Here is a 12,289-nt window from a genome sequence, read left to right as displayed (position 1 = left end):
CAACCTCTACATTGTTCAAGGGCCAACTATATATTTACTCAACACTGAGATTTTACTCTGATATATATTCTTTTTTTCACTGAATATTTTGAATTTTTTCTTGTTTTCCATTTCTTTTATTATAAGATGTTGAGCTTCTTTTCACATGTTCATTTGTATTGTGAACTACATTCATATACTTTGCTTATTTTTCATTGGATTGTTGGTTCTTTCATTAATTAACAAGATATATTTGTGTCATAGAAATAATGCTTTTGTCTAAATATGATGTGTAAATAATTGAAATACATTTGGAATTTGTCCATTTCTTTCCATCCATAGCCACTACAGTAGTCCTAGTCAATATTTATTTTTCTCTCTTGAGTGATTGCAACAACCTCCTAACTTGACTTTTTATTTTCATTCAAAAGAGATAACTAAGTAGTTGGGTTGGATTAGGTTTGGGGATTAATTTAGACAAATGCAGTAAAGGAACATTTAGTAATAAATTTAAAGTATTGTTGAGTGTTTATTAAAGTGCTTTAAAAAAGGTATATCTTGATATGGAAAGAAATGAAGCCAAGAAAGAAATGATGAATTGGGAGAATGAAGCAGTACCAATGGCCACAAAGTCTAAGGGCTGTATTGTTTGTTTCTTATTAATAGTTGTATTGGTGTATATTCAGCACATTATAAAGTGCACTTATTAAACATGTAGCATTGCATATGTTGTGAAATACATATGCATTCTTGAATCCATAACCATAATACAAAAAATGTACATATTCATTCCCCCCAAACTTTCCTCATGAAATTTATATTATGTCCCACTGTCCCTTTCTTACCCTCTTTACTCTCACACAGTCATTGTGTCCCACACATTCTGTCATTACAGATTAGTTTTCACTTTCTATAATTTTCTAAATGGAATCAAACATTATGTACAACTTTGTATTTGCTTCCATCATTCAGCATATCTATTTTAAGATTTCTCCATGGTGTTGCATTTATCAATAGTTCATTACTTTTTATTGTTATATATTATTCCATTGTATGTACATATAATAATTTTTCCATTCATTCTCCTACTGATAAATATTTAGGTTCTTTCTAGTCTTCAGTCATTATAAGGAAAGTCATTGTGGATACTCATATAGAAATGTTTACATAGACATATGTTTTTATTTTTTATTTTGCACAGAAGAATGGCTTAATCATATGGTAGATTTATAGTTTACATTTTCAAGAAACTGTCAAACTTTCTTCCAAAGCGGTAGTATCGTTTCATATTCCTAAGACCAATGTGTGTGAGTTCCAGTTTCTCTACATCCTTGCCAACACTTGATATGGTCAGGCTTTTTAATTTTAGACATTCTAATAGATGTGTAGTGGTATCTCATTTTGTTTAAATTTGCAATTCTTCATGATTAATGATACCAAACATCTTTTCATGTACCTATTTTCCATCACATATCTTATATAGTGAAGCATCTGTTCAAATCTTTTGCCTATTTTGTATTATATTTGTATTAGCATTTTGAGAGTCTTTATATATTCTGGATATAAATCTTTTATAAGATTTGTGGATTACAACAATGGTTTCTTCCAAACTATGGATTATCTTTTAATTGTCTTAAAAGTGTCTTACAAAAAAACCATTTTGTTGATTTTAATGAAATTTAATGTATCACTGTTTTCTTTTGTGGATTGTGTCTTTGGTATCATATCTAAGAAAATATGTTTAACTCAAGGTCACAAAGATTGTCCCCTGTGTTTTCTTTGAGACCTTTCGTAGGTTTAGATTTTATATTTACATCTATGATTCATTTATATATTTGTTTATATATTCAAGGTTTGGATCAAAGCTTTTATTTTTGTATGGATATGTATCTATTGTCTTTTCACCTTTGTTGGCAATCAGTTGTTCTGCTGTGTGTACGTCCGTTTCTGGACTTAGTTGATCTGTTTGGTTTTTCCTTACACCAACACTACATTGCTTTCATTCAAGTAACTTTATAATAAATTTTGGAGTTAGATAGTAGTACTCTGCCAATCTTGGTCTTTGGATTTTTGTTTGTTTGTTTGGGCTATTCAAGTTTTTTTGAATTTCCATGTGAGGTTTATAATTATCTTGTCATTTTCAACAAAGAGTATGCTGATTTTTTAAAAAGATTTTATTTATTTATTTCACAGAAAGAAAGCAAGTGCGTGAGAGAGCACAAGCAGAGGAAGCAGCAGAGGGAGAAGGAGAAGCAGATTCCCTGCTGAGCAGGGAACCTGATGGAGGGCTCTATCTCAGGACCTCAGGATCACGACCTGAGCTGAAGGCAGATGCTAAACAAACTGAGTCACCCGGGTGCTTCAAGGGTATGCTGAATTTCAGTTGTAATATGTTGAATCTGTAGATCAATTTGGGGTGATATAGTATTCTAACATATTAAGCCTTCTAATCCATAAATATGGTATGATCATCCAATTATTTAGGTCTTCTTTAGTTACTTTCACACGGTTTCCATCCTCACATAGTTTCTTCACATGCTGGTTCTGTCCAATACTCGCTGGAGGAGTTAAAGTAGACCCTCTGTACATCCCTTGAGTTCTATCCTTGGGCAACTCTCTCCTCTTCTATACTCTGCCTTAGTCTGCCTAGGCTCTCAAGATTGTCCCCTCCACTCCTGTTCTTCCAAGCTCCTCCTGTTTCCTCTTTTTCTTTGATTCAGCCTTGAAACTTTCTTAAGAGAATAAGCTGTGGAAAATTAAGGCTTTTCCTTGTTTCCTATCCCTTTGAAACCACTGTCCTCTACTGTCTGATTCCCAATATCTTGGGTCCTATTGTTCCAGGCATTTTGTTCAGCTCTTATGATATTTCAGGGTAAGGATTAAATGCATCTTGACTGGAATCAGAAATCTTGAACAAATTATTAAGTCGTCTTAACGAAACAATATTTTTTTTAAATAAAAAGCATCTTTTATGGAACTGTGGCACATTAACCTATGAACAGAATATTTGTTTAAAAATAAAGGATTCTTAACTGATTTTTTAAAAGGAAAATTGAAATTGTGAAAAAAATATGCCATGATTTTGTAAGCAGTTTTCTCAAATACATTGGAAATATCAATTATGGGTGTAAAAGAGTACAAGTAAGAGTAACAGGCAGTTTTGAAGTGTACCATCAATGAATTTTCTCAAGTTTGTTCAGGTTTCAACCTAAGTGTTAAAGAGGAGGAAAAATTTGATATAAATCTTGGAAAGTGATCGGAAGGTCAATATAAATTCAAACTAAACATGAGAGTAGAGTGGCTTACCTGACTGGATTGCAAAACAAAAGAAGTAGATTTGTTAATGAGGCCTGTCAATGTAATATCCTGAGAGCAGCCTTCAAGGTCTCTAGAAAGATAATCTCACCTCTCTGAGCAGGGAAAAAGAGACTTGGGTTAAGTACTTAACCACTTCTCGACAGGTATGAATAAGTAGTGTTTACTCAAGGAAATCCCAGTATCACTTACTGTGAGTAAATGAAGAAGCTTGGAAAAAACTGATTGATAGTATATGTTAATTTGTGGTAATTAAATGGACACAAAAAATGAAAAGAGCCAGAAAAGAGATTGTCAGAAAAAGGATAATTTAGAGTACGATGTCTGAATTAAATGGAAATGAGAATATGACAGAAGAATGGAAAATTTTGGATCTTGGGCTGCAATTATGCATTGCATACATAAGAAATGTAGGAAATTAAGAGGTAGAAAATGTAATAAATTAAAAAGTAGAATGTGATGTATGAGTGGGACAAGTCTTTCTCAGAATTCTAGTTGGAATATTTGATGTAGAATGACAGACTTTTCCATTTCACAGATAGTTAGCATAGCCTTGATTCTGGGTATGCAAATCTGTCCCATAAAATGTCTCTGCAAAGTCCATTTTCTAGTTCAGTCCTCTATGGTGGGCTGAGATTAACCAAGCATCATTGTTGTGGGATTTTTGAGGAGGAGAATCCCTAGAGAGCCAGTTATATAAGTCAAGTGAAACTTCCTTAGCACAGGACGTGTAATTTCTCTTTTGATGTGTTCCTCACAGCAAGTGGTATAATGTCACGAAAGTAGCTGATGTTCAAAATATGTTTCTGTTGTTTGAACAAAGACAAAGCTCAGACCTCCCACAGTGGGAGCAGAAAAATACAAATGGGTCTTCTTAGGTGAAAGATGACTAAGAATGAAAATTGAGTCTAATCGCACATCTACATTTTGTTTTGTTTTTCAGAAAACGTCACAAAATATTATATAATTGTAGCTGTATTTGGAATCATCATTTTAATACTTCTAGGATTATTAGTTTATAAATGTTACAAGAAAAGTGACAATAAAAAAGGTAAGATAAAAAAGGAATGCAATAAATTATGACAAATCGAATAGAATGATTGGGACAGGTGAGAATAGGGAAAGAGTATCATCATTTTTTTCTTGAGATATTAAGCTGTTTAGGAAAACAATGAAGATCAAAATAATAACAGTGTTTCTTCCATAGCATATTTAAACTAATAGTTGTTTATAATCAGTCTACTAATGGCCATATTTTGAAGTAAAAAGAATAGGTGTATTAGGTATATTTTTGTTGTTGAAGTTGTTAGTGTTGAGAAAACAGAAAGCAATAAGATGTGGGCATTTGATGCAAATTTTATTCTAAACTCAAATTTTCATTTTTTTTTAAATGATTTTTTATTATATTATGTTAGTCACCATACAGTACATCCCCGGTTTCCGATGTAAGGCTCGATGATTCATTAGTTGTGTATAACACCCAGTGCACCATGCAATACGTGCCCTCCTTACTACCCATCACCGGTCTATCCCATTCCCCCGCCCCCCTCCCATCTGAGGCCCTCAGTTTGTTTCTCATAGTCCATAGTCTCTCATGTTTCATTCCCCTTCTGATTACCCCCCCCTTTCTTTATCCCTTTCTTCCCCTACCGATCATCCTAGTTCTTATGTTCCATAGATGAGAGAAATCATATGATAGTTGTCTTTCTCTGCTTGACTTATTTCACTTAGCATTATCTCCTCCAGTGCTGTCCATGTTGTAGCAAATGTTGAGAACTCGTTCTTTCTGATAGCTGAGTAATATTCCATTGTATATATGGACCACAACTTCTTAATCCAGTCATCTGTTGCAGGGCATCTCGGCTCCTTCCACGATTTAGCTATTGTGGACATTGCTGCTATGAACATTGGGGTGCATATGGCCCTTCTCTTCACTACGTCTGTATCTTTGGGGTAAATACCCAGTAGTGCAATGGCTGGATCATAGGGTAGCTCAATTTTTAACTTTTTAAGGGACCTCCACACTGTTTTCCAGAGTGGCTGTACCAACTTGCATTCCCACCAACAATGTAGGAGGGATCCCCTTTCTCCACATCCTCTCCAGCAATTGTTGTTTCTTGCCTTGTCTATTTTTGCCATTCTAACTGGCGTAAGGTGGTATCTCAGTGTGGTTTTGATTTGAATTTCCTTGATGGCTAATGATTTTGAACATTTTTTCATGTGTCTGTTAGCCATTTGTATGTCTTCATTGGAAAAGTGTCTGTTCATATCTTCTGCCCATTTTTTGATTTGTTTATTTGTTTCTCGTGTATTGAGTTTGAGAAGTTCTTTGAAGATCTTGGATACCAGTCCTTTATCTGTAGTGTCATTTGCAAATATCTTCTCCCATTCCGTGGGCTGCCTCTTAGTTTTTCTGACTGTTTCCTTGGCTGTGCAGAAACTTTTAATCTTGATGAAGTCCCATAAATTCATTTTATCTTTTGTTTCTCTTGCCTTTGGGGATGTGTCATGAAAAAGGTTGCTTTGGCCGATGTCATAGAGGTTGTTGCCTATGTTCTCCTCTAGAATTTTGATGGATTCCTGTCTCACATTGAGGTCTTTCATCCATTTGGAGTTTATTTTTGTGTATGGTGTGAGATAGTGGTCAAGTTTCATTCTCTTGCATGTAGCTGTCCAATTTTCCCAGCACCATTTATTGAAGAGACTGTCTTTTTCCCACTGGATGTTTTTTCTTGCTTTATCAAATATTAGTTGCCCAAAGAGCCGAGGGTCCATTTCTGGGCTCTCTATTCTGTTCCATTGGTCTATGTGTCTGTTTTTGTGCCAGTACCATGCTGTCTTTGTGATCACAGCTTTGTAGTACAGCTCGAAATCCGGCATTGTGATGCCCCCAGCTTTGTTTTTCCTTTTCAACAGTTCCTTGGAGATTCGGGGCCTTTTCTGTTTCCATACAAATTTAAGGACTGTTTGTTCCAGTTCTTTGAAAAATGTCCTTGGTATTTTGATCGGGATAGCATTGAAAGTGTAGATTGCTCTGGGTAGCATGGACATTTTAACTATGTTAATTCTTCCGATCCATGAGCATGGAATATCTTTCCATCTTTTTATGTGTTCCTCAATGTCTTTCAAGAGTGATTTATAGTTTCTAGAATATAGGTCCTTTACGTCTCTGGTTAAGTTAATTCCAAGGTAACGTATGGTTTTTGGTGCTATTGTAAATGGGATGGATTCCCTAATTTCTCTTTCTTCAGTCTCGTTATTCGTGTATAGAAATGCAACTGATTTCTGAGCATTTATTTTGTATCCTGCCACGTTACTGAATTGCTCTATAACTTCTAATAGTTTGGGAGTGGCTTCTTTTGGGTTTTCCATATAGAGTATCATGTCATCTGCAAAGAGAGACATTTTGACTTCTTCTTTGCCAATTTGAATACCTTTGATCCCTTTTTGTCGTCTGATTGCTGTTGCAAGGACTTCTAGTACTATGTTGAATAATAGTGGCGAGAGTGGGCATCCTTGTCGAGTTCCTGATCTTAACGGAAAGGCTTCCAGCTTTTCCCCATTGAGAATAATATTTGCAGTAGGCTTTTCATAAATGGCTTTTATGAGATTGAGAAATGTACCTTCTATTCCTACACTCTGAAGGGTTTTAATCAGGAAAGGATGCTGTATTTTGTCAAATGCTTTTTCGGCATCGATTGAGAGGATCATATGGTTCCTGAGTCTTTTCTTGTTGATATGATGTATCACGCTGATTGATTTGCGAATATTGAACCACGCTTGCATCCCAGGTATGAATCCCACTTGATCGTGATGGATAATCCTTTTAATGTACTGTTGGATTCTATTAGCAAGTATCTTGTTGAGGATTTTGGCGTCCATATTCATTAGGGAAATCGGTCTGTAATTCTCCTTTTTGATGGGGTCTTTGCCTGGTTTGGGGATCAAGGTAATATTGGCCTCATAGAATGAGTTTGGTAGCTTTCCTTCTGTTTCTATTTTTTGAAATAGCTTTAGGAGAATAGGTATTATTTCTTCTTTGAATGTTTGGTAGAATTCCCCAGGAAAACTGTCCGGGCCTGGAGTTTTGTTATTTGGAAGGTTGTTTATCACTGACTCAATTTCTTCATAATTAATTGGCCTGTTTAAGGAATCAATTTCTTCCTTTTTCAATCTTGGTAGTTTATAGGTTTCCAGGAAGGATTCCATCTCTTCCAGATTGCTTAGTTTATTGGCATATAGCTGTTGATAAAAATTTCTAATAATCCTTCCAATTTCAATGGTGCTCGTCATGACCTCTCCTTTTTCATTCATAATTTTAATAATCTGGGTCCTTTCTCTTTTCTTTTGGATAAGTCTTGCCAGTGGTCTGTCAATTTTATTGATTCTCTCAAAGAACCAGCTTCTAGTCCTGTTGATCTGCTCTACTGTACTTCTGGTTTCTGCTTGATTGATTTCAGCTCTAATTTTGGTCAACTGCTTCCTTGTGCGTGGATTAGGCCTGTCCCTCTGTTGCTGTTCCAGCTTCTTGAGGTGAGAATATAAAAACTGCATTTTAGATTTTTCTATTCTTTTGAGTGAGGCTTGGATGGCTATGTATTTCCCCCTTAGGACTGCCTTTGCAGTATCCCATAGGTTTTGGACTGTTGTATTTTCATTCTCATTGGTCTCCATAAATTGTTTAATTTGATTTTTGATTTCCTGGTTTATTGAGTCATTCCTGAGCAGGATGGTTCTTAGTCTCCAAGTGTTTGAGTTTCTTCCAAATTTTTCCTTGTGGTTGAGTTCCAATTTCAGAGCGTTGTGGTCTGAGAATATGCAGGGGATAATTTCAATCTTTTGGTATCGGTTGAGACCTGTTTTGTGTCCCAGAACATGGTCTATTCTTGAGAATGTTCCATGGGCATTAGAATAGAATGAGTATTCTTTGGTTCTGGGGTGTAGTGTTCTATATATATCTATGAGGTCCAACTCGTCGAGTATGGCATTCAAAGCCTTTGATTCTTTGCTTAGTTTTTGCCAGGGTGTTCTGTCTATTTCTGATAGTGGAGTGTTGAGGTCCCCTACTATTAATGTATTTTTATTTATATGTCTCTTTATTCTGGTTAAGAGTTGGCTTGTGTATCTTGCTGCTCCCTTGTTGGGGGCATATATATTTATAATTGTCATATCCACTTGTTGAATACTTCCCTTAAGAATAATATAGTGCCCTTCTGCATCTCTAACTATAGTCTGTAGTTTAAAATCCAATTTATCTGATATGAGAATTGCTACCCCAGCTTTCTTTTGAGGTCCATTTGCGTGAAAGATGGTACTCCATCCCCTTACTCTCAGTCTGAATGCATCTTTGGGTTTGAAATGAGTCTCTTGTAGACAGCAAATGGGTGGGTCATTTCTTTTTATCCAATCTGCAACCCTGTGGCGTTTTATGGGATGGTTCAAACCATTTACATTAAGACTGATTACTGAGAGATATGATTTTAATGTTGCCATGTTGCCAGTAAAGTCTTTGTTTGTATTGGCTGTGACTTTCTGTTCTATATCACTCTTGGGGCCTTTTTACTTTTATAGAACCCCCCGTAATATCTCCTGTAGGGCTGGTTTCGTGGTTACAAAATTGGTTAGTGACTGGCGATTCTGAAATGTCTTTATTTCTCCATCAATTCTGAATGACAGCCTTGCTGGATAAAGGATCCTTGGCTGCATGTTTTTCTCTGAAAGAGCTTTAAATATGCTCCCCCAACCCTTTCTCTCATTCCAGGTCTGTGTAGACAGGTCTGATGTAATTCTGATGCTTTTGCCTTGGTACGTGAGAAATTTCTTTGCCCTGGCCGCTTTCAATACTGTATCCTTGCATCTAATATTTGCGAATTGCACTATGACGTGACGTGGCGTAGGTTTGTCGTGGTTGAGCTTGGGAGGGGTCCTCTCTGCCTCTTGGACACGAATGTTTGTTTCCCTTGCTAGATTAGGGAAGTTTTCAGCTACAATTTGTTCAAATATCTCTTCTAGACCTCTGTTTTTCTCCACCCCCTCGGGGATGCCGATGATTCTAACATTGGATCGTTTCATTGAGTCAGTAATCTCCCGTAACCTACATTCGTGGGTGTGGATTTTTTTAAGACCATCTTCTATTTTCATTTTTTCCTCTATTAACCCATCCTCCAATTCACTAACCCGTTCCTCTGCTTCTGCGACCCTGGCCGTCAGAGCCTCTAGTTTTGCCTGCATTTGGCTCATAGAATTTTTAATTTCTGTCAGATTCACTCTCATTTCTGTCCTTAGGGATTCTATATTCTCAGTAACCTTTTCGTTAATAGATTTTTCAATTCTACTCATCATTTTGACCATCGTTACTCTGAATTCCATTTCTGAATATTTGGTTACATCCATATCCATTATTTCTGTGGCAGAGGCCACAGACTCACTGTCTTTTCTTTGCTGGGGGGTCTTCTCCTTCTTGTCATTCTGATGAAGAGAGGTTGCGGGGTTTCCAGAGCCCAAATTACTGACTGGGTCCCAGGCCGTGCCCCTTGTTTTATAGGGATCTTAGGGATGTGGGCTTCTTCTTTAAAGATTTTATTTATTTATTTATGTGGCAGCCAACCAGCGAGAGAGGGAACAGAAGCAGGGGAGTGGGAGTGGAAGAAGCAGGCTCTCAGCGGAGCCTTTCCGGAACGCCGGGATCACGCCCTAAGCCGAAGGCAGGCGCTCAATGACTGCGCCACCCAGGCGCCCGGGTTGTGGGCTTCTTGATTTTTCAGCCTGCCTTCTGGGGGAGGGGCCTGCCGCAACGATACTCAGGCAGCCCTGTTTGGGTAGAGTCTCGGCGTCCCCTGCGAGGGGGGATGGGGATGGGCACTCCCTGAGCCGGTATTTCCAGGCTTTTGTTCTCTGGCGGCTTTCCCTGGCAGTTTGCTGTGCCTCTTCTGAGAGTCAGAGCAGCAGCGGCCAAATTTCAGCCTCTGTCACAGAACAGAGGGATTGCGGCCCGTTCTCTACTAATGTTCTGGCCACTTTAACTCTGTTTCTGTTGGTGCTGCTCAACCCTGCAGCATCCCGGGATGTGCGCTCCACACCCGGCATCCCAGCCCTCACTTCCAGGGCCGGCGCGTCTCTGTCCTTTGTGTTTCTAACGCCGCCAGCCGCCCGCCTCCCCGCGCACTCCCGGATCTCCCGGTCTCAGTCTAGATCCAGTGAGCGCACCGGGATTCCGGGGTTCCGAGAGATGCCTGGTGGCGCGCGCACCCGGCTCACGGTCTCAGTCTGCTGTTTTGCGGGTGCCGTCCGCGAGCCCCGCCCGCTCTCCCGTGCAAGTGTCTACCGCCTCCCGGCACCCGAACGTGGCGGCTCTCTCCCCCTTCCGTTTATCTTCCGATATCTGTGCACAGTTTCATGGCTCCCCGCTTCGTACCTCAATACTCAGCGCTGGAGATGTTCATTTGTAGAGATCTAGATGCATCTTCCTGCGTCTCAGGCTGGTTCCGTGGTTGTTTAGGCTGGTCTGGTACCTATCCAGCTCGACTCGGAGGACCGGCTGAAAACGGTGTCTCCTACTCCTCCGCCATCTTAAGTCCCAAATCCTAAACTCAAATTTTCAATTCACTCCCAAAGATCTCTGTTTCTTGCTATCCACGGCCGATGTAATCCTTTCCCCTTGAATAACTGTATTCTTATCTGAAGTTTGAAGTGATATCAGTTCCATCATTAGATTGTAAAAGATTCTAACATCTGTCTTGTTAGCTGACTTTCTCCCTTACTAACCTTAACAAAGCAAGATACCATGTTGAGGAAAACCATTTGGTAAGGGTCTGATGGCAGCCTTAGGCCAACACCCAGCTAGAAACTGTTGGAATTCTGTGTGCAGCCATATAAATGAGCTTGTAAACAAATCCTTCCCTAGCCAAGATCCCAGTGGTGCCCAATATCTTCATTGCAGTCTCATGAAAAACCCTAAGGTGGAGAATCAGGTGAAGCTGTACTGTGTGATAATAAATGAAACTGTGAGATAATAAATGTGTGTTGTTTTAATCCACTAAATTTGTGGTTATCTGCTATTTAGTTATAGATAATAATACAAGTTTTATTTATAATTATTTTTGGAAAACAGGCATAATCTTGGAATAGATCAAGCAAAATGAAAGTTATAGTCATCTTAATTATGGTTCATGTGCAGTGGAGCCGGTGATTTTTTTAAAAAAAGCATTTGTTTGCTAAGTGGACAACCTTGTTTAGTTCACTTACTCTTTTTTAAATACAATTTTATTGATCTTGAGTTTTTAAAGTATTGTAGTTATATCATTTCAAGATGACAGTTTTTCTTTCTGCAGTAAAGTTGTAGATAGACAATAGGAGATAATTTTTTTTTTAATTTTACTATGTCATTGCCTAGAACATCTGAATTATATTGAATGTCCTTGCTTTATTTTTTTCATATTTAAAATTGATTTATGTTTTTAAAGATTTTATTTATTTATTTGAGAGAGAAAGAGACTGAGTACTGCTTATGTTTTCATTTTTGTTATTAAGAAAAAATGTTTATCAGTTTCTGATGGATACTCTATCAGGTTAATCATGTTTTCTTCTATGCCTACTTTTCTAATTTTTTCTTTCTTTCTTTCTTTCTTTCTTTCTTTCTTTCTTTCTTATTTAGCATATAGTACATCATAAGTTTTTGTAGTGTTCAACAATTCATTAGTTGCGTTCAAATCAAGAATGAATCTATTATGGTTGTTTAATTTTTTGCACATATTGAAATGATTATTCTTAATTTATTATTCTGGAAAAATACATTAATATGATTTATAACTTTTAAATCATTCTTGTAATTTTGATAAAAACTTACATGTTCACTATGTACAATTTCTTAGTATACTGCTGTATTAAGTTAACTAAAATTTGGTTGAGTTCATAAATCTCATTTGTTCATTTCTCATCAAGCTTAATTTCTTCAAGACTGGAGTAGAATAATCCCATGATAATTTTTTTTCCTTCT

General features: G+C 37.4%; 1 protein-coding gene across 1 annotated transcript in view; it reads left to right on the top strand.

The window, feature by feature from the left end:
- Nucleotides 1-12,289, top strand: part of LOC130542235 (butyrophilin subfamily 1 member A1-like) — a 101,566-nt gene that overhangs the window by 34,968 nt on the left and 54,309 nt on the right. Inside the window, exons 3-4 of the mRNA XM_057304952.1 lie at nt 2,173-2,346; nt 4,238-4,345. Of these exons, the coding sequence (XP_057160935.1) occupies nt 2,173-2,346; nt 4,238-4,345 (282 nt within the window). The remainder of the gene's footprint in view (nt 1-2,172; nt 2,347-4,237; nt 4,346-12,289) is intronic.

This window comes from Ursus arctos, unplaced genomic scaffold (genome assembly GCF_023065955.2).
Source record: "Ursus arctos isolate Adak ecotype North America unplaced genomic scaffold, UrsArc2.0 scaffold_31, whole genome shotgun sequence".
Lineage (NCBI taxonomy): Eukaryota > Metazoa > Chordata > Mammalia > Carnivora > Ursidae > Ursus > Ursus arctos.
Note: the sequence above shows the minus strand (reverse complement) of the source record. Positions and strands in the feature narration are given on the sequence as shown.